This window comes from Tenrec ecaudatus, chromosome 3 (genome assembly GCF_050624435.1).
Source record: "Tenrec ecaudatus isolate mTenEca1 chromosome 3, mTenEca1.hap1, whole genome shotgun sequence".
NCBI classification, from domain to species: domain Eukaryota; kingdom Metazoa; phylum Chordata; class Mammalia; order Afrosoricida; family Tenrecidae; genus Tenrec; species Tenrec ecaudatus.
Genome location: NC_134532.1, coordinates 61,641,129 through 61,663,866, shown reverse-complemented (window position 1 = coordinate 61,663,866; position 22,738 = coordinate 61,641,129). Strand labels below are relative to the sequence as shown.

At 48.8% G+C, this 22,738-nt stretch overlaps 1 protein-coding gene across 2 annotated transcripts in view; it reads right to left on the bottom strand.

The window, feature by feature from the left end:
- TMEM154 (transmembrane protein 154) overlaps nucleotides 1–22,738 on the bottom strand; it is a 73,921-nt gene that overhangs the window by 28,987 nt on the left and 22,196 nt on the right. For both annotated transcript variants that reach the window (XM_075543693.1, XM_075543694.1), the window contains exons 2-4: nucleotides 12,003–12,338; nucleotides 11,874–11,912; nucleotides 504–531 (exon numbers count right to left, since the gene is read on the bottom strand). In XM_075543693.1, coding sequence (XP_075399808.1) covers nucleotides 504–531; nucleotides 11,874–11,912; nucleotides 12,003–12,338 — 403 coding nt within the window. The remainder of the gene's footprint in view (nucleotides 1–503; nucleotides 532–11,873; nucleotides 11,913–12,002; nucleotides 12,339–22,738) is intronic.

Genomic DNA, 22,738 nt, shown 5'->3' with positions numbered 1-22,738 from the left:
TGGCCGGGCGGTTCTCACCGCCTCATTTGGTTCGAACTTTATGCTTCTTCACGCGATCCACTCTCCTAATGCCGGCCAAGGTACCTCCCCAGGTGATACACGTATGTATCAGAATAAACGAACCGATATCCTTAAAATCCACCCAGGGTCAGAGTAGGAAACTACTCATCTGGAGTGGGTGCAGTAGAACAAGATTCTTTCAGAACCCAGAATGACAAAAGAAACCAGACTTGCCCTTATCCCGCCCATCCCCCCACCCCATCCCCCACCCCACCCCCTAGCCTGTGGTTTGGGGAATGAAGCAATGTCTTCCACAGGCCTCTAGGGGGCATAGCCTGGTGCAGGGCAGGCAGGAGATCCACGCTGGAGGGTCAGGCCACTCATGGAAACCTCTAGAAGAGTGAGGGGGCTTCTGAGGGGGATGGCTTTCTAATGGACTTCTTTCTGTCTCTAAGGGGTCTAGCCCCGGCTGAGCTGGGTGGGAGGCCATGGGGAAGACTTACACTTTCATGTTTTCACTTCCCAGTTCATCTAAAAGAGAATTCAAATGAAGGACACATTAGTTTTGTTTGTCTGGAAATAATTTTTAAGTTCTCAACAACACCGGGAATCGCCACACCTCCTGCACCACTCCCCACCCCCCACAACAAAAGAATCAAATGACCATCAGGGAATCACACTTTTAATGGAGCAGAATTAACCTCCATGTCAGAACAAATGTCATTCAGAAATGAGGTCCTACCAAGCCCACTGCCATCACGTGGCTATTGCTTTATAAAGACCCTATGGGCAGAGAGGGGCCCTGGGGCATAGTGGTTGAGAGTTGGGCTGCAAATCCCAAGGTCAGAAGTTTGAAACCACCAGCCAGTCTGGGGAGAATGACAGGGTTTTTATTCTGGTAAACAGTTAAGAGTCTCAGAAACACATCCACAGAGGCAGGTCTACCCTGTCTTATAGGGTCACCATGAGTTGGCATTGATTGGATGGCAGTGGGTTTTCTTGTGTTTGTGTTAGTATGGGCAAGAATAGGGCCTCCAAGGCAGTACATCTCTCCGGAGCGGACAGCCTCCTCGTGCTCTGATGGAGGGGCTGGTGGGTTGGTATCTCTGACTGCGGTTAGCAGTCCAACATGTACCCTCTGCGCCACCAGGCCTCCAATGAAGTCCTCCACTCTCCCTCTGCCATGGAGCCGACAAGGCCTCACGGTGACCTTCTAAGGCGGTGTAGAAATGCACAGTATACCTGGCTGTGTGGCTCTCCAACGCTTTAAGCCTTTATTTGAGCAGACATCCTCCTGTAGAACTCTTGGTGGGTGTGAACTGTGGACGTTGTGTTTAGCAGCCTAACCCACTACGGGCCCAGGGTTGCCTGATATAATACATTAAACTCATTGCCATGGACTTGATTCTGACAGATAGTGACCCTGTGCGACACAGTCAAATGGCCCCTCTGGGTGTCAGCGACTGTAACTAGTTACAGGGGTAGAAAACCTTGTTTTGCTCCCCCAGAGTGGCTTGTGGTTTCCAACTACTGATCTTGGGGGTGGCAGGCCGATGTGTGACCCACGATGCCGCCAGGCCATCTTCATTTTGTTTTAGGAAACATGAAACATCTCTTTTCCCTTAGCTAGGGGTGGTCCTCTGGGAGCACTCACTTCAGATCACTTGCTGACCCTCTTTATTTCCACCGAGAGAAAAAGCATACAAGCATGAAAAGCTCCTCACTCGCGGCCATGGACTCTGTGACCCACTACACCTGAGGGCTCCTTCCCAAGAAGAGCCAGCCGGGGCCAAAGGCCAGGTGGTGGAGGTTAAGCCAACTCTGGGGCCTGGTGCCCTCCTGTGCCCGGGAAGAAAAGTGCTCCATAGGACTCAGGGGCTGGGTTTCTCTGAGCAGACCACCAGGACTTTCTTCCAAGGCACACCTGGGAGGGGGGGCGGTCATCCTGTAACTTTTCTGTTAGCAGCCAAGCACGGGAATTGTTCGTACCACCCAGTGACTCCAAGGAAGAGAACCCAAGCCTCAGATGAAACCCACTACCCTCCAGTTGATTCCACTCCGAACTCCCTATAGGACCAAGTCGAGCCGCTCCCTAGCATTCCCGGAGCTGTAAACCCTTATGGCAGCCCACAATTTCAGCTTTCTCCCTGAGAACAGCAGTTGGTGGAGTTTCACAGCCCAATGCTTAACTCATTGCACCATCAAGGCTTCTAAGGGAGAGAAGAACAAACAAACAACAACAAACCAATCCCTCTGCCATGGTGCCCTCACAGTGAGTCTACCTAGGCTTGCCGAGGCTGTGAATCTTTGCAGGGGAAGACAGCCTCATTGTTCTCCAGGGGAGTGGGTGGTGGGTTTGAACCATGAACCTTGAGGTTAGCAGTCCATTGCTTACCCAACAGCACCATTTGCGCTACTTTTTAAGGGAGAGAGGGAAAAACCAGAGACAAACCCCCAAAGCCTGCCCATCTTCACAGGATTCGAAAACCTCCTCTGTCTCCGTAGAAGGACTAGGTGGGTTGCAATGGCTGACCTGGCGGTTGTTGGTTCAATAAGGCACCCACCATGCCCCGAGGGCTCCGGAGGAGAGAGAGAGAGAGAGAGAGAGAGAGAGAGAGAGAGAGAGAGAGAGAGAGAAACAAACAGAACTCCCTGCATTGACCCTACTCATCCCGACCCTAGAGGGCAGAGAACTGCCGCAGCGGGTTCCCAAGGCTGTACAGATCTATAAGGGCAGAGAGCTCCAGCTGTGGGTGGTTTAGAACTGCTGGCCCTATAGTTAGCAGTCCATCTCATGACCTACTGTCCCACCAGGATCCTAAGGAGAGACCAAAACTCACTGCCTTAGAATCGGCTCGGACTCACAGCGACCCTATAGGGCAGGATAGAACTGTCCCTGTAGGTTTCCAGGATGAAAACTCTTTACGGAAGGAGAAAGCCCCAATTTTCTCCTGAGGAGCAGCTGGTGGTTTGAACTGTTGCCCTTGTGTTTAGCAGCCCAGCATGGTAACCATTATGAAGGGCTAAATAAGAGGACTCGTTCCTTGCCCTCTTTCAGGAAAATGTTCCGCTTTAGGAACATGGCTGTTTCGACTCCGTTATCCTGGAGTAGAATGTGGAGTTCTCAGGACGGCTCTAGCATGGCACCCCGCCTTCACGACTGTTCTCTGCTTGCTGGGGTCCACGCCCTCTCTGAGGTCTCAGGGAGGGCTCCCCCATCTCCTCTGTGGAGTAACTCAATTGGCTGCTAACAGAAAGGCTCTGGGTTTCTGACTGTAACTCTCTACAGAAGTGAAATGCCGCATCTTCCCCACCCCTGCAGACCATCTTTCCCCACAGGGTGGCTGATGGTTTTGAACGGCGGCCCTGGTGGTTAGCAGCCCAACATGTAACCACTATGCCACCAGGGCTCCCAGACAACTAGTTTTCTCTTTTTGATTATTTTCTTATTCCTCAGCTTAGCACCTTATTTACTTCCTTCATAGCATCGGTCACAATCTGCATCTAACTCATTCATCTGTTAAGCTCTTCCATATGTGTGTTACTCTCGCCCACTGTAAACTCCTTAAAGGCAGGGATCGTGTCTGTCATGCTTAAACAGGCAGTCCTCGCACCATCCCCGCGTTAAGCTGGCACAGCACCTGGTAAGTAGCAACACCAAACAAATAAAAACCAACCTCTCTGCCATCGAGACGATTATAGTTTATAATCATAGATTATAACTCATAGCCACCCCCAAGAACACAGCAGCAACAACAACAACACCACCACCACCACCCCGTGGGTTTACAAGGGAGCAGGAAACGTCATCCTTCTCCTGGCGGGAAGCTGGTGGGTTTGAACCACTGACCTTGTGCCAACGTGCAGACCACTCTACCACCAGAGCACACAGTAATTATTTGTTGAATGTATGATTGGTTTCAATCTTCTGGACCTTAGTACTAGCATCCTAGGAAAGCATTCAATAGTCCTGTGTTTTGTTATGTTTGTGCAAGGTGAGAGTCAGGCAGCAGTGTGCAAAACAGTGTTAGTTTAGACCAGAATCCAAATGGCTGTGTGGCACCCCGGCTCTGCTTGATTTGGAGAGGGGCCCAACACACCCAGAGAAGACCAGAGAAGGAGGGAATAGTCGCCCGACCCTTCCCGGGGTGGCACCATTGAAAGGCAACCCCCTCGGGGGGGTGGGGGGGAGTAGTGCAGTCAGATGCTCTTGACCCCGGCCATCAGAAACCTCTTGTGTCTGGCTTGCAGCGATGCCTGTCCCTGAGAGTGAACAGGACCAGCGGGCCCCTGGAACAGAGCTCTGGCAGGGTGAGCCGCTGTGATTTCCTGTGGGTTGGCAAGCTTTCATGGCATGGCTAATCTGGCAAAGCTGGGAGCAGATGTCAGTTCCATGTCATCACTGCTTGCCTTCTAGAGGCTGTAGGCTATTGGGGTATTTCCTCCCGGCCACCGCAGGGTTGAGAAGGCAACTGCAGGTCACCACCTCCCACCAAACTTAGATTAGGGGGGAAGGAGAAGATCATCAGTTTATATTACATGTGTGTAGATACACACGTGTATTTTTTGCCTAAAATGGATAGGCTGTTCTCTTAGAGGATTTGATTTTCAGTAAAAATCCTCACTCAACTGAATGCTCCCCGCCCCCCTCCCCCACCCCCCACTCACAAGTCCTCTCTGTGTTGTCATCCCCTCCCACCACTTCGTTTTTTCTGCCTAATCGCCACCCCCCCTAACTTCTCCCAGAGAGTAAGTGGCTCCACTGCCCCACATGTGACTGGGTTTATCTTTGTAATCTCGATTCCCAGCAGGCTTCCTGGTAAGCAAAGGCTCGCCCCACATGCAGATGATGGGAAAGTTTTAAAAACCCATTACAAAAGTACTCCAGATGTGCCGAATGTGAAGCTGCTGTAATCAGTCCTAAAATGGCACAAAAAGCCTTCGGCGGCCTCCTCTTCCCTGCTGCCCAGCCATTAGCCCTGGCCCAGCCACCATGGCAACCGCAGAACATCTGGGAGTGCACAAAGCAGAGCACTGAACCACCAGGGTACCTGTTCTCTGCCAGCAAGCAGGGCTCAGCTCCTCCTTCCCCCACCCCTTCGGGCCATTCCATTTCCCTCACAGCGGTCCATGCCATACCTCCAATCCACTTATTCCAACCCTTACACCGCTTTGCCCGACAATGCTCCCTCCCAGTGCCGCTCTTCTGTGCACTAGACAGTGGGGCAGTCAGGTGGGGGTGCTCAGGAGCCCCACAGGGGAAACCTTCCTGATCCTGATTGGAGGCAGAGCTGAGAGCAAAAGGAGGCCTCTCTTTGCAGACACTAGCTGAACCCAGCCAGACACAGCACAGCACTTATAAGGGATGGTTAACTGCGAGCACTTTCCCCCTCTGCTCTTAGAGAGCTACCCAGCACATCCAGACACTTAATAAATGTTAAATAATAACAACTGGAAATTTAGAGCCGGAGGCCCAGGAAGAATGATAATGGGACATCAAGTTCCTACACAATGTTTCCCTATCCAGATAATGAACAAGACAGGCCCAAGCAAGGAAGAAAATATCCAATTCCATAAACGTGCTCTCTCCAACAACGAAGCCCAAGCTTTTCCTCAGGTGTTGAGCTTATTTGCTGGTGGAGAAAAGTATCGCTTAATGCACCCAACTGCTGATGGAAAGGTTCAAATACATGGAGAAGCACCTCAGAAGAAAGGCCTGGTGATCTGTTTATGAAAAAGCAATCATTGAAAACCCCGTGGACTGCAGCTCTGCTCTGACCCTGACCTCTGGTCAGTCAGTATGGCCCTTCTAGCAGAAATGTGAACCAAGACACACCCTTTGTTTCCTTTTGAGTATGGGGTCAGCTAAACCCCATACTCCAAAACAATGTGTGATGTGTTACAATGATGGCCAGCAGCAGGAGCCCCTATTGTTTTGTTTTATTTTAAAGATCATTTTATTGGGGGCTCTTATAGCTCTCTCTCTCTTTTAAAAATCATTTTATTGGGACTCATACAACTCTTATCACAATCCATCCATCCATCCTGTCAAGCACATTGTTGCCATCATCATTCTGAAAACTTTTGCTTTCTACTTGAGCCTTGGGATCAGATCCTCATTTTTTCCCTTCCCTCCCCACATATCCCCGAACCCTTGATAAGTTATAAATTATTATTATTTTGTCATGTCTTACACTGTCTGACATCTCCCTTCACCCATTTTTCTGTTGTCCATCCCCAAGGGAGGAGGTTATATGTAGATCCTTGTAATGGGTTCCCCCTTTCTACCCCACCTTACCCTTACCCTCCTGGTATCGCTACTCTCATTATTGGTCCTGAGGGGTTTATCTGTCTTGGATTCCCTATGTTTCCAGTTCCTATCTGGCGGGATGAAGCGTTAAAGAACTAGAGGAAAGCTGGATGTTTCATCATTGCTATACTGCACCCTGACTGGCTCATCTCCTCCCTGGGACCCTTCTATAAGGGGATGTCCAGTTGCCTACAGATGGGCTTTGGGTCCCTACTCCACACTCCCTCTCATTCACAATGATATGTTTTTTTGTTTTTCAATCCCTAATACTTGATCCTATCAACACCTTGTGATCACACAGGCTGGTTTGCTTTTCCATGTAGGCTTTGTTGCTTCTCAGCGAGATGGCCGCTTGTTTATCTTCAAGCCTTTAAGACGCCCAAATGCTATATCTTTTGATAGCCAGGCACCATTAGCTTTCTTCACCACATTTGCTTATGCACCCGCTTTGTCTTCAGCGATTGTGTTGGGAAGTGAGCAGAACAGTTTAACAGAACAAAGTGTTATTGCATTGATGGAGTACTTGAGTGGAGACCCAATGTCCATCTGCTACCTTAATACTAAACCTATAAATATATGCACATAGATCTATTTCCTTGTTTTCATAAATATATTTACATATGTACATGCCGATATTTAGACCTCTATAAATGCTCTTTGCCTCCTAGTTCTTTCCTCTATTTCCTTTTACTTTCCTCTTATCCCACTATCATGCTCAGCCTTCATTTGGGTTTCAGTAATTCTTCTTGGTTACATTGCCCTTGATCAAGCCCTCCCAGGCCTCCCACACCCTCCTCATGATCAATTTTGGTTCACTTCCTGTTCCCTTGTCCCTCCGTTTGTTAACACCCACTTCCTTTCCCCTGCCTCCCCCTCTACCCCATCCCCCCAGAACCATTGGTCCCATTGTTTTTTTCCTTCAGATTGTTGATCCCACCTATCTTATCTAGATAGACCTGCAGAGATAATAATATGCACAAAAAACAAGACAGGGGAAAACAAAACAAAACAAAACAACAACAAAACCAATGGGAAAAAAAAAGAAAAGCCTATAAATAGTTCAAGGACTGTTTGCTGGTCTTTAGGACTGTTTTCCAGTCGAGTCTGATCGGGCTCTACACCCTGGCCCCAAAGTCTATTTTTGGTGTTCCCTGGGGACTTCGTTTCTCTGCTCCCCTTGCTGTTCTGCTGCACGCCCTTAGTGTTTGCCTCGCTGTGCTGGGGTCAGATCAGGCACAATTCCCACACTGTGTCTCCAGTGGCTCTTACAGCTCCTACAACAGTTCATAGATCAATTGTATCAACCACATTTGTACATATGTTGCCATCATCATTTTCTAAACATTTGAGCTCTTGGTATTAGCTGCTGTTTTTCCCTCCCTCCCACAGCTGCCTCCCTGCCCCTGCCCCCCTCCCCCAAGCCCATTTGGGAAGGCTTTCTCTGCTCTGCTAAGGGATAAGATTAAGGTGGGGTTATGTCCTGACCTTAGCAGAAATGTGAACCAAGACACACCCTTTGTTTCCTTTTGAGTATGGGGTCAGGTAAACCCCATACCCCAAAACAAAAGCCACATCTCCACCAAGGCCACCCTCCCCTCTCGGACAGGACCACTGGAAGAAGAGTCTCTTCCTGATCTGTTCTAAAGTGGCGGAGACACCAGGGCTGCAGCACAGACACTGAGCCGAGCAAAGGAGCCAGTCGGACCAGAGGACCAGTCACACCAAAGAAACCGTGAGACGGAGTAGAGAAACCGCGGAGACGGTGGGACTGCGAAGCAGAGCCACAGGCAGGCTTCCTGCTCCCGGAGGCAGGCAGCATGCAAGGGACCACGTGGCTGAGAGGCTGAAGACCAGAAAGAGACTTTGCTGCTGGCTGAGCAGAAGTGCTGCTGTGGACTAATGACTGTCTCCGTCTCGTTTCCTGATCCTGGCTTGTGGTAACCTCTTAACTCTAGACACACATGGGTCGCTCTGAGTCAGAATCAACATGATGGCAACTAGTGTATGTGTGCTAGGAGAGAGAGAGGGAAAAATATATATATATATATACATAAACCGCTAACTTGCTGATAAGCAACATGAATGCAAGTTTCCATGCCTCTCCCCATAAAACATCCCTTTGGGAACTTCCTCAGTAAAATGCTGGTTTTAGTATGGCAGTTTTAGCCTTAGCAATGCAATGGAATTTCAATCAAATATTGCTCATTTAAATATTGTCTTTTTTGACATTGTAATTGGCATTTCATCCACATATCATACAATAGTTCAGCCATATCAAGAAGAGTTGTACAATCACTACCACTGTCAATTTTAGAACATTTTCCTTTTCTCCGTACCCAGTGTTATTCATGTAATTATTATTATTTTTTGGTAATTATTTTTAAATTGTGGCAAAAATATATACAACAAAATATTCTCCAACTCAACAACTTCTACATGCATAATTCAGTGCCATTGATTATACTCTTTGTGTGGTATAACCATCATTGAAATCCTCTCCAAATATATTGTATTTTTATGGAGTTGAATTATAATGCAAAATATGAATGCCACGGACTTCACTTAATAGTGCTGCTAACTTTGGTTAGCATTCATTTGTCCGAAGTGACATTTACCTGTTAAACAGGTAGTGATACGCAGCCATATGAAAGAAGGGGCTATTAAAAGAAAAACATTCAACAAAGCTCTGCTGTCAGCAACTTGTGCTGAGCATTTGTTTTTGAAATTCTAAGTTCGCTGGGTGGTCTTTTCTGAAGGTGAGGCCCACTTACACTAAAAACGATGCCCCAATTTACATTAAGGAGAATGTGCAAAATTGGGGTTGGGGGAAAGCTGAGGTTTCTACTGCTATGAGAGTCGCAGTCTCAGAAGCTCACTGGGGCAGTTCTACTGTGTCCTACAGGGTTGTGATGAGTCAGAATTGACTCTGGTAGTGAGTGAGCCCTGGTCAGCCACAAGGTCAGCAGTTCAAAGCCACTGGCTGCTCTGAGGGAGAGAGATGAGGCTTTCTACTCTAATAAAGAATTACAGTTCTACCCTACAGGGTCATTATGAGTTAGAATGGACTTGGCAGTAATTGTGTGTGGGTGTGAGTGATCATGTTTAACCCTATTGCACCTGAACCAAACCAGGATATTTTCCATCACTTCAGAGACATGCGAAAGCTGAACAATGAATAAAGGAGCCAAGGGAAGGATGGACGCATTTGAAATATGGTCTTGGAAATATTGCAAGCACCATAGATGGTGAGGATGCTGCAGAATTGGCCAGGGTTTTGTACTGGTGTACAGAGTGTCGATGGGTTGATCCTGACTGTGGCATCTAACAACAACCTTTTTCAGTGACTCATTCTTTCAACAAGTACTTATTGAGCAGCCACCATATCTCTTATTTAGTTCGTGCATGAATCCATCTAATGGTCACAACCACTCTGGTGGTATGTATTGACGTATCCCCATTTTACAGATCAGGAAAAAGGACCAGTGAGGTCACGAAGCTACGAAGTGCAAAATCTAACCAGGCATGATGGTTCTAGAACCTGTACTCACAAGCTCAATGCCATGCTATTAATAGGGCAAAGGAGAGAGGAGCCTGGCCTTTAAAGAAAACATAGGAAAGACAGACAAATAGACAATATAGATACTGTGAACACTACGGGTGAACACATTATCAAAGTGCTGCCAGAGTTCAGAAGAGGAGGGAGTATCCAAGATAGCATGAAAGCGTTGGCACCGGGCGCTGAAGAATGTAGCGAAAGTTTGTCAAGCAGATCAGAAGGAAAATTCACCCAGCAGGAATGGAAACGCTATGAAAACACAGTACATGGGATGGGAATGGTGGCGACTTCCAGGGAGACTGCCGTGCCAGGTCGCTGGGCCACATCTGAGCTGGTGAGTAACTTTTGAACTGTGAGACTCTCTCTCATAATAAAGTTTAACAACAACAACAACAACAGATTTCTGTATTTAGAGACTAAAGGCATGACCATTTGACGGGAGGTCCCTAACCCGGCCCTACATATCTCATTTAGTAAGCTGTGGAGATTTAATTGTAGGCCAGAAATTCTTCACTTCCCTGAGGTTAAACAAGTGGGAGTCAGGCAGTTCTGTTTGCCTTTGCCTTCTCTTTAGCGAACGAAGGACTGCACACCTGACCACTGTTAGTGGGTCACCTGAAGCTCCAGCGCCAGGGAAGCATGGGAACGTACCATTTTCTTGAACCTGTGATGTCAGCCCCTGCCACAAAAAGAAATGAACTTCAAAGCTTCTTCCCCAGCAAATCATCCTACCCAGAGTGTAAAGCCTCTCATCTTCTGGCAAGGACCCCCGGCCATTGCACACGCCAGGCCCTCCTCGTTGGTGGTTGAGAAGGGTGTGGATGAGTCTAGTAAGCAGCTTGTGAACATGTATCTTACTAGGCAAGTCCTCATGCCAGGTATGAACTAGTCAACCCCCAAGATGAGATCAAAATACAGTGAAATCACTTCTGTAATGACATGTGCTGTTAGCAGTTAATCAGTCAAAAGGACATTTTCTCAGGAGGTGTGTCTGCTGCCAATACAAGTCGATGCTGTGGAAAGGTATACTTGCTTTTGTTGGGTCTGGATCCTACAACTGGCTTGTCTTCTGGCCTCCGGTTCTTTGGACTTGAGTCAACAGCAGACTGTGTTGCCTGCTGACCAGGGCAGTCATCAGCAACCTGCCATCTTCCCTGCCAACCTCAGATCCATTTGCCTTTGCCCCCACAAACCTGGCCCTCGATCTGTCCATCTTGGATTTATCCGCCCCTGTGGCAACTCAAATAAAGAGAAATCTCCAGCCTGATGTTTGACCTATGGATTTGGAATTTGCCTGCCTTTACTAATGTGTGAGCTATTTCTTTGATATGTGTGTGTCTCTCTCTTTCTATGGATCAATGAACTTCATGGATTTTGCTGCTTCATCGAATCCAGCCTAAGATAATGGAAGAATCATCTCTTTATGAAACTGACCCACATTCTTCCCATGTATCCCTCTACCCCTAACCTGGCCGCTGATTGTTTCATCAGTTCCCCGTTTCTTGCAGCAGGAAAGTGCTCCATGGACCTACTGCCAACAGTGTAGAGCGCCCCCGTCTGGATGATGTACAAAAACTGGTTTCATTGCTGTCAGTTACCGGGAAGGCGACTCTGACTCAGCCGGACCCGAGACATACAGATTATCATAGTTTTCAAAGCTATGAGTGGTCTGTCGACAGTGGCGGCAGCACACTGGCCAGGCTTCCACAGAGCCTCTGGGCGAGTTCAAAGCGCCAACCTTTCGGCTGGTAGTTGAACCCTTAACCATTGGTACCCCACAGAGATGCGCAAATATGGCCCCAGTATATTTTTAACTTCAATTTAGGCTGAAAGCACACTTTTGAAAAATTAGAAGCAGGAATATGACATTCCGAATTCCCCGACAAATTCATGGGAAAACAGTCCCTACTATTTACCATTTGGTGCCGTCCTTTACTGCTTAACTTTAAATGTTTCAGTTCCTTCAACCTGATCCCCAACACCAAGTAGCTAGTGAGTAATACTTACACGTGTGCAAAGCATTCTGAGATCCTTGGCTAGAAGGCTCTGTGGAAATGAAAAATAAAGTCATGTTCATTGATTATTCACTAATGCATGAAGCAATTGTCTGGAAACGGGACCGCACTACACACTGACCTTGCTTGGCTCTTTTTCGTCTGTAGTACCCTCCAATGAATACCACTGACAAAAGCAGGAGAACCAGTAAAACCAATGGGATCAACACCATCAATATAAATTCTAACTGGCTTTCCTCATTATTCGTGAGGGTTGAATTGATGTCTACAGTGAGCGCTGTTTCTGAGGTCACCACAGGAAACGTGCTTCCAAGAGTCTCTTCAGCTGCGTCTGCCTCTTCCGGGGTCATGTATGTAGACATGGTCATCACAGTAAATGTGCTTCCAAGAGTCTCTTCAGCTGTCTCTTCCTCTTCTGGGGTCATGTATGTGGACATTTCTGTTTCCTCGAAATTACCTATGGAGACACACACACACACACACACACAACTGAGATTGCCGTGGCGACAAGGCCCGTCAGTGATCCTTCCCATGACTTAAATTCGCCCTCGCTGCTGCGAGTGATAAACTGGATCCTCTGTACTCGGCCCTCCAGTTCAGGATGACAGAGTATTGATTGAATGTAAATGCAGCTCAAGCGGGGAGGAGATTGCACACAGACGCTGAGCCCAGAGCTAAAGCTCTCCTATCACAGACGTAGGCAGTTTATCCGTGGCCAGACACGCCAAACACATTTAAGTGACGGGAGTGAGGCTGCTTTGCCACGGCCAAGGGCGATTTCCTAAGCCAAGATGTACGATGTTCCCAGTATCCTGGCTTTCAAAATACCATTTCTGAATACATTTACATATTCATATTGTATTTACTGAAATGTAAGAACTGAACACTTTTCACTTGTACGGGAGGCAGTCAGTGTCCCAATTTTTAATGAAAATGCTCCCAACCCACGGGAAAGAACTCACTGAACCTGGAAAGGCCGCTTAGATTTCAGTGGCAGGCCTCATAGTCCCTGCAGCCCTGCGCCTGCCACGGGAGTGACCTGACCGAATCCTGCTGGATTCAAAATCAAAGAGCATATGCATGTCCCATTGGGAAGGAGCAATTCTCCAGGGGGAAGTTTCGTCAGCGATGAAAGCAACTACACCAATGTTTTAGTTTATTTAAATAGGATCCCTCTCTAGAACTTTCCCGGGTAATAAGAGATCAGCCAGTTTATTCTGTGGGAACCTCAGATTCTATTGAAAGACCGTGCCGTGGCTCAACACAGGATGGGAAAGGATTTATCACCAGGAAGACTCTCTGGAAAACCTTATTTTAAGCCGGCTTTGTGGTGCTTATTGGAAGGAAAGCCAAGAATCTTTCTTCTAGCCTATTAGAACGCTGCCTTCCATTCATATAGGACCCACCGAGGACAGAAAGTGTCATGTTGTGGTTCTTTCTAAGGCGAGAAGTACTATGCAAACTGAGAACTCTGCTGCTTTAAACTGCTCAACCCACTGGGCCCTTACTGACTTCACACTTGCCGCTAATGTTACTCCACGTGCTGGGCGCTGATGTTCTCTAACGGCAAAAGTCACCATTGCAGAGCCGATTCAGTGTGTCACTGGTTTTTCCTAGTGACTGTGTGGTGATGGATTGTCCGAGGCGGGCTATAACATAAAAGCATCTCTCCAGTCACAGTCTGGCTATGTTCATTGTATCAATAGCGTCTCAGTCTCCCCTAAGGCCAGGGAGTTCAGTTAAAAAGGGCTTTGGTAAGCAGCCCCCAAAACAATCAACTACAAATTGCAAAGCATAAGTTATTGGTCTTCCTCAGAGGCACATATCAAAAGCAGAGTTTAAAAAATATTATAATGTCGACCCGGTATTGAAAGGAGCCCTGGTGGCACTGTGGGTTAAGTGCTGGGCTGCTGGTGGGTGGAATCCGTGAGCTGTCCAGAGGGAGAGAGCCCGCTCTCATAAAGAAGGGCGCCCTCAGAAACACCCTGGGGCGGTCCTACTCTGCCCTTGGGGTGACTCTGCGTCCTTGGCGACTCAATTGATGGCAGGTATTTGGGGATTGTTAACCAGTTATTGGCTTTGACACTCTATGCAGGGCAAAGATGTCCCTTTGGGAACTAGGTTGTAGCTGACCCAAGGGATGCCGTGGTGCTTTTTGATGGGCTGGTCATCTTGGGAAAGCTGACAGTGAGCAAGGAAGGCCACAGCAGAAAGGACGCATTTGAAGCATGTGCTGGGGAAGACTTTTGAACATGCCCTGGCTGGCCCAAAGAACAAACAAATCCCTCATGGCAGAGCATCAGCCAGGATGCTCCTTAGAGTCCAGGATGGTGGCCTTCATCTCCGTCTGTGGGACTCACTCTCAGGAGAGCAGTCCCTGGTAAAGAACAGCATCCCTGGCAGAGAGTAGGTAAAAAAGAGGAAGACACCCGCTGAGATGGATGGACAACAGGCTGTGACAATGGGCCCCCCACAACAGACTGTGGGACAGGGCAGGATTTGGGTAGCGTGTCATTGCGCTGTGAGGCACCTCACCACCACCACCGCCATCCTCTGGGTTCAGTGACTTGGTCCTATCTTTGTGCGTCTCTGGAATAAGTCCTATTTACACATATTTCGAAAGCATGTTGGGTGAAGTCGAGGGTCAGAAACGGGAAACCCCTTTAGAAGATGATTGACAGCAGCGGCTCAAACAGCATGATTGTGACGGTGGCACAGGATCGGGCGCTGTTTTGTTCTGATGGACACGGGATCACTATGAGTTCACGCCCACTCAATGGCACCCGATAACTTAAATCAGAGTATCCTGCATACTCTCCTTGGGCCAGCAGGAGGCATTTGTCCACCAGGAGGCCTTCTCATAAAAGTTCACCTGTGTGCAGAGTTGTTGTGACCCAACAGCATTGCACACTTGGCAGTGGAGTGTGGGAGTGGGTGGGGGGCGGGGTAGAGGGCAGCACAAGCGCTGGTGTTGTTATTGCGTGCTTGCTGCCGCCAAGTCAGCCCCCGACTCATGGTGACCCTGTCCAAAGGGATTGGTTTGTTGTTACCCATAAGATTTTCATTGGCTGGCTTTTCTCCCACTGTACATCACCAAACCTTTCTTCCTAGTCTGTCTTAGTCCAGAAGTTCCGTTGCCGAAACTGGTTTAGCATCATGATACACCAGCATCCACTGACAGATGGGTGGCGGCTGCACCCGAGGGGCATCGGTCAGACTCAGACCCAGGTTTCCGACATGGAAGGTAAAACTCTACCCAGCAGTCCGTCCTCCATCATTGTTGGGAGAAGTGGCTTTGATTGACTGAGATCATCAGTGCGGTAGGTCTTCCCCGAATCCCCCAGAAAACCAACCTCACTGCCACAGAGTCGATTCGGACATACGCATACAGTGGCCTCTGCAGACGTCTTAGGTTACTGCTATTCTCGGCAGGGACAGACAGCATCTTCTCTCTCCCGTGGAGCCACTGGAGCGCTGGCACTGCGGACGCTGACCTATGTCATGTGTTGCTGCCCTCGGTGTCTACTAGTGCGGCGGCTGCTGTCATTTCAGCTGAGAGCGTACTAAGGCCCAGCCCTTGTGTTCTGCCTTTTACCTGCATTTATCAGTGATGAACACTACTTCGCACGGTTCTGTCTGCAGAATGACTTTAATGAGGAGGTCACCTGGGGCGGGGGGTAAAAGTCACACTGCAGGTGAATTATCCGTTTTGTCCTCACTAATTTTTTCAGAGGAGGAAACGGGGACAGAAGAGGTTGCATGTTCATAGCGTGCGCACGGTTCAGTGAGCATTTGAGCTTAGGGGGACTGGTCACAGACCCACACTTTCACCTGCCAACCAGGGAGGTACGCGAGGACAACACCGCGTATCCTTACAGGCCTACACTCCAAACACTCACTGCCACGAAGTGGACTCACACGTTGCAACCCGGGCGTCGTGACTGCCACGTCTGACTGCCCTGGGTTGTCCGAAAAGAATGCTGCAGGGTCATAAGCGTTCTGGCATGACCCCAGGTAGTTACTCAGGGGACTGAAAACTGCAAGGCCGGCAGTTCAAAACCAGCAGCAGCTCCATGGGCCACACACGAAGCTTTCTGGTCCTGGAAAGATTTGCAGCCCAAAGGGGCACTTCTCTGTCTTCTAGAGCCCTGTAGGGTCGCTATGAGTAAGATGGCCTATACTAGGTGGCTTCTTCCTACATGAGCAGAGGGAGAAGATAGGTTTCCAGAGCCTTGGCCTTGACTGTGCCCTTGCTGCCCCAATGCTCCTTAGCCCAGGCTCTTGCTGCCCTCAACAAGAGGGTCTTTTCAGCACCCACCAAGGAAGGCAGAGGAGGCTCCCAGCAGAACACTCAGACCCTGTCTGAGTCACCATTTGCCCCATGACCTCAGAAGATTCAAAAATAAGAAAGGAAATCGCTAGCCAGAATAACGACGGTGTCTGGACAAGTGAGAGAGAACAAGAAACACTAGGAAGCGCATCAGACCATCCCGGGTTGAGGACGTGGAAAAGATGGCATCCTGGCCACGGGAAGGGCCCTCTCCACCAGAGCCTCCCGCACATCTCGTCACGCCAGCTTCCCACGCAGCTTCAAACACCGTTTGATTTCTCAGATTCTCTAGTGACTGTTTGAAAAAACGTCACCCAGATACTAAAAAACCTTCCCCTCTCATTTTCCTGTAAGCTCTCATCTCTGGATGCTCCTCCAACCTCTGCCTCCGCCTCTCTGCCCCAACCTACCCTGAGTGCCCTCAAAATAAGGATCACAAAGCAGCAGCATGTATTAAACGCTCAGTATGTGCTAGACCCGATGATAAACATGCAGTTTCTAATTTAATCTTGCAACTACTTTCTTTTTTAAAAAAATCGTTTTATTAGGGGCTCATATAACTCTTATCACAATCCATACATACATCAATTGTGTAAAGCACATCTGTACATTGATTGCCCTCATCATTCTCAAAACATTTGCTCTCCACCTAAGCCCCTGGCATCAGCTCCTCATTTTGCCCCTCCTTCCTGATCCCCCACAACTACTTTCTTGTCCACATTTCACTGATGAAAAAGCTGAATCTCAAATGCCTTGCAACAGGTGGCAACCCTGCCATTTGTGTGGTAAATTATACCGGCTTTCACCTGTGTGGGGAAGCTGAATTTTCCTCAAGGCCGGGATTGATGTGGTTTCTAGCCCCAGCTCTGCCAGGAAGCAGGGTGGGAATCTGAAGCAATCACTGACCCTGTCATGGCGTACAATGAGGAGGCACACTATTGGGAGGTCCTGGCCATTGCCACGGGGAGCTCTGGAGGCGTTGTGGTTGCTCAGCGGGCTGCTAGGCTCAAAGTCAGCAGTTGGAAATCGTCAGCTGCTCCCTGGGAGAAAGACGAGGCTCTCCGCTCCTGTAGAGCTCACCGCTTCAGAAACCCACAGGGCCAGCCTTCCCTTCGCTATAGGCCCTCAGCGTTGGCCTCACCTTGAACCCACGGGGAGCCCCAGTGCCGTGGCAATCAGAATCATCAAGGGGACGACACCATGGGTGTTGTTTCACGTTTGTTGTTGTTTGGTGTGTGTGTAGTGCGGGGTTATTTATTTTCACACCTGCACAAAGTGCCCCGGTGGCACAGTTGTTTAGTTGTGAAGTGCGTGGTTGCTAGCAGAAAGGTTGGCAGTGCCAACCCCACAGCCAGCCGCTTCACCGGAGAAAGGCGTGCTGGTCTGGTTTCATAAAGACACAGCCTCGGAAGGGCTATGGAGCCCCTCCCCAGTGCAGAAGGCAGGCCTGCTGTGCTCCCTGAGCTCAACGATTACAGGGTGGAAAGAACACTTTGAGAGACAGTGTCTTGATTAAAACAACAACAACATACACACAGAGAGAGCAAAACTCATAGAGGGTTATACTCCTTGCAGGCTTCAGATCTTAAAAATGACTGGTATTCTGCACGCGAACAGCTCTCTTGTTGTCCTCCCCATATTGGGATATTTTTGGAATGTCATAACCCCCTCCTGTGGCATCTTTTCTGTTTTCAACACTCCCAGTGCTGCAGTAACCCCTGCCCCCTAGTGCATGCGTCAGGTGCTCAGATGCAGGCTTCTTGTGGCAAGGACAGGGGAAGAGTGGCAGGTGCAGGGAGAGAAGGGAGGGAGGGAGGCACCAAACTGCTCAGTGCTCTGATCGCTGCAAGGTTTCCAAGACAACCTGAGCCTGGCCCTGGCCCAGGCAAACTGGCAGAAACCCAGTGAGAGGAGGCTTGGATGTGGGGGAATCCCAGGCATCCTCCACAGCCTATGGGAAGGGAGAGCATGGAAGGCATTGGAGCTCATTCCAAGAGTGCACGCGAGGGAAGTCCAACATCCTGGGGAGTGGAGCAGGCAAGAATCAACTCAGTTGTGGGGGTGGGGTGATGGGGGCAAGCAGGGGGAGGGAGAGGAGAGGTCAGAGGAAAATTCAACCAAGATGGAAACCAGAGGAGGACTCAGGTGTGACAGGAACAGGAATGCCATGCAGCTGTTTTCCCCTAAAGTGGCACATCTGTACTTCCATGGCCAACAGCACCCCTTTACCCAGAGACTGACATGGGGACCCCTAAAATCTCTCTGCAGCCTCAAAGCACTCTTGGACCTCTGGCTTTTCTAGATTCACTTGCTGAGGCCCATAACAGCTGCTGCTGTGGGAGACACCCCAAGCTTTTGGATCGAAGTGGTGCGTTATAACTTCCGATGTCTGGCGCATGACGGAGGGACCCTGAGCTCGCGGGGCGGGGAATCACGGTGCCTGCAGTTTGACCGCAGGACACACAGGAACGCTTCTGGTGATGTGCTTCAGACTCTGCCGGCGCTCCCAGGCTGCACTGGAAGAAAGGCTGCTTTTGGACTCAGAAGAGCTGGGTTGGAGACGTCGGTGATGGCCTCCCTAGCCATGCTAGGTGCCATCGAATTGGTTCAGGCTCAGAGCGACTGTGCACAACAGAATGAGACAGCTCCTTGTAAGACAAACATCTCACAGCGGTCAGTATTGAACCCATGGTCGCAGCCACCGTGTTCATTCATGTTGCTGAGGGTCTTTCTCTTTTTCGTTGACCTTCTACATTGTTGTTGTTGTACGGTGCCATCCAGTTGGTTCCGACTTAGAGTGATCCGCTGCACACCAGAACGAAACACTGCCCAGGTCTGCCCCAGCCTCACAAAGGCTCTTTTGCTTGAGCCCATTGTGGGAGCCACTGCGTCCGTTCTTCTTGTCAAGGGCCCGCCACTGTTTCGCTGCTCTCTGCTTTACCAAGTGTGATGTCCTTCTCCAGAGACGAGTCTCTCCTGACAACACGTCCAAAGCCACGAGACACAGTACCACCATCCGTACCTCTGAGGGGCGCACGCGTTGTGCTTCTTCCAGTGCAGATCTGTTTGCTCTTGGGCAGAGCGTGGGGCTCTCTGTACTCATCACCAGCACCAGCACCCAAAGGCATCAATGCTGCTGCTCTCTTCCATCCTCCTTATTCAACTCCAAGTTTCACTAGCTCCGGGGCCTCGAAAGACTCCCTCAACTCCTTAACCCTTAGGTTGTTTGGTTTTGTTCTTTTAAAGCCAAAAGAGTAGGCCTTCCATTCTACCTGGCCCCTAGTGTTTGTACGAAGAACAAATGAAACAAGACCATGAAAATGCTTTACAGCCTGTAATATGCCACACCCGTTTCAAAAAACTGCCGAGGCATCGAGTCTGTTTGGACTTAGAATAATCCTGTATAGGATTAAAGAACTAGCTCACTGCCATCAAATCAGTTCCTACTCATAAAGACCCTACACGGACCCAAAGGGCCGGGTAGAACTGCATCTGTGGATCTTTAAGATTGTAAGTCTTGGCAGGAGTGGAAGCGCTAATCCTCCAGTTAGAAGCCCGACACACGACCCACTACACCACCAGTGCTCACAGGGCTAAGGAGGCTTTGTGAACCTTTACAGAGTACATAGCCTTGTCTTTCTTCCGCTGCGCAGCTGATGGGTTTGAACCATCAACCGAAAGTTAGCAGACCAGTGCTTTCTGAAAAGTGCTGGGTTGGCACACTGATATTTCTTAGTTTGTACCCACCCTGCTTCTCAGGGGTGGGTCATTCAGTCAGCAACGTGTTGAAACCAGTGTGAAATGGTTCACTGTAGGTGAGTAGGTACGCACAAGTAAATCCATACGTAACTTTCTTGTTGGGTAATCCAACACAGCTCCTTCCCCATCTCTAGACTTATCTGTTTCTCTGCTGTTTCCTGGGAGGTTAATCTGCCTGGTATAACTTCCTCATTTCATTATGATTTCTTCTTATCTATATTTGGGTCTATTTCAGGGTGAACAGGGTGGGCTAGGGTGGCCCTGGAGATGCTCCAGGAAATAAAGACAGGAAGAACGAGCGAGGAAGATGTCACACGCACGCAAACACGCAGGAGGGAAGGAAGAGGATGTAATAACGAGAGTAGCAAAAAGCAGAAGGCAGGAGGGCAGGTCTGCCTAGGGTGACTCTGTGCCTGTGTGTGACCACTGCCTCCCAGATCAGGGTGTGCCAGTGCATCGCCGTGGCCTCCTGGGCTGCAGGGTCTGCAGAAGCTCGGCCCAGTTAGGCATATCTCTCAAGAGACTACACAAACGTCCCGATGTCCCTCTTGCACTGCTCAGGTAGTGTCAGGTTACTAGTAGCAGCACATGGAAGTGGTCATGCGAATGGTGAGACTCCAGCTGGAAGACGTGGCTTGGCCTCGTCTTGAAGCAGGAGGTGCAGTTAGCGGATAATGACCAGCACAGCATACAGCACCATTGGCAATGCTTATTGGCACTCTTTATGCAAACACAGCTGGGGCTCCTGGTTCAAACATCTGTCTGGGTCCCTGAGGAGGGTCCTCGTCAATGGGAAAATAGGATGAAACAGGTGAGGAGGAGCACGTGTCCTTATCACGGCTCCGGGCCAGCACTTTGCGGGAATGACACCACTGCTGAGGGAAACAAGCTGGCAGTTCTCTCTCTCTCTCTCTCTCTCTCTCTCTGTCAACGTCAGGGAAAGCAAAGCATTCTGTACCAAAAAAATTGTCACAGACTCCCTCAATGCAAGAACATTTTGTTCTATTAAACTGGCATTCCACCATGAAGCTCACCTTTCCAACATAATTGCTGAAGAAAAAGTGAGTGCATAAGCAAATGTCGTGAAGAAAGCTGATGGTGCCCGGCTATCAAAAGTGGGTGAAGGGAGATGTCGGAGAGTGTAAGATGTGACAAAATAATAACTTATAAATTGTCAAGGGTTCAGAAGGGAGGGAGGGGCAAAATGAGGAGCTGATGCCAAGGGCTTAAGTGGAGAGCAAATGTTTTGAGAATGATGAGGGCAACAAACATACAAATGTGCTTTACACAATTGATGCATGTATGAATTGTGATAAGAGTGTATGAGTCCCCCCAAAATGATTAAAAATAAATCTTTACAAAAGATATAGCATCTGGGTCTTAAAGGCTTGAAGATAAACAAGCAGCCATCTAGCTGAGAAGCAACGAAGCCCACATGGATAAGCAAACCAGCCTGTGTGATCATGAGGTGTCGATGGGATCAGGTATCAGGCATCAAAGGACAAAAAATCATATCATTATAAATGAGAGGGAGTGATGAGTGGAGACCCAAAGCCCATCTGTAGGCAACTGGATATCCCCTTATGGAAGGGTGGCGGGGAGGAGACGAGCCAGTCAGGGTGCAGTATAGCAATGATAAAACATACAACTCTTCTCTAGCTCTTTAATGCTTCCTCCCCCCACTATCATGATCCCAATTCTACCTTACAAATCAGACTAGACCAGAGGATGTACACTGGTACAGCTAGGAAATGGAAACACAGGGAATCCAGGACAGATGAACCCCTCAGGATCAATAATGAAAGTAGTGATACCAGGAGGGTAAGGGTAAGGTGGGGTAGAAAGGGTGAACCAATCACAAAGATCTACATATAACCCCCCTCCTTGTGGGACAGACAACATAAAAGTGGGTGAAGGGAGACATCGAACAGTGTAAGACATGACAAAATAATAATAATTTATATATTATCAAGGGTTCATGAGGGAGGGGAGGTGGGGTAGGAGAGGGAAAATGAGGAGCTGATACCAAGGGCTCTAGTAGAAAGCAAATGTTTTGAGAATGATGGCAAAAAATGTACAAATGTGCTTGACACAATGGATGTGATAAGAGTTGTACGAGCCCACAATAAAATGATTTTAAAAAATTGTCACAGAAAACACAACATGAAATAAAAACCATAGAAAAGACTGTTATGAAATTCAGGATATCACAGAATCTGGTGGGCCTCAGCTGGATGCTCCTTTCTTCCATTTGTTAATTATGTAGAGATTCTGAACATAAATTGTGGAAACAGTTTTGTACTTCTGATATAGTCTTGAAAACCCACAGGGGCAGTTAGATCTGGCCTGGCCTACAGTATGAGTTGGCAACGACTCGATGGCAGTGACTTTGGTTTGATTGTCAATGCAGTGAAATAAAAGAGGCCAGAGGTCAAGTCTCCATCCCTCTGCTGCTCGGTGGAGTGATGGGGGGAAAAGTGCATTTCAGCGCGCCAAAGACCTCTAGCACACTTCCAGTCTCCCCTGTGCACAGCGAAGACCGAGAGAGCATCAGCGCTGTTGGTGCTGGTCAGTAGGCTCTGAGTCACAGGGCTCTACCAAGCATGGTGTCCTTTTCCAGGGACCGGTCTCTCTGATGACATGCTCAAAGGACACGATGAAGTCTGGTCAGCTTCACTTCTAGGGAGCCTTCTGGTTCCACTTCTCCCGAGATAGATTTGTTGGTTCTGGCAGTCTGTGAGACTGTCAGTATTCCTCTCCAGCACTGT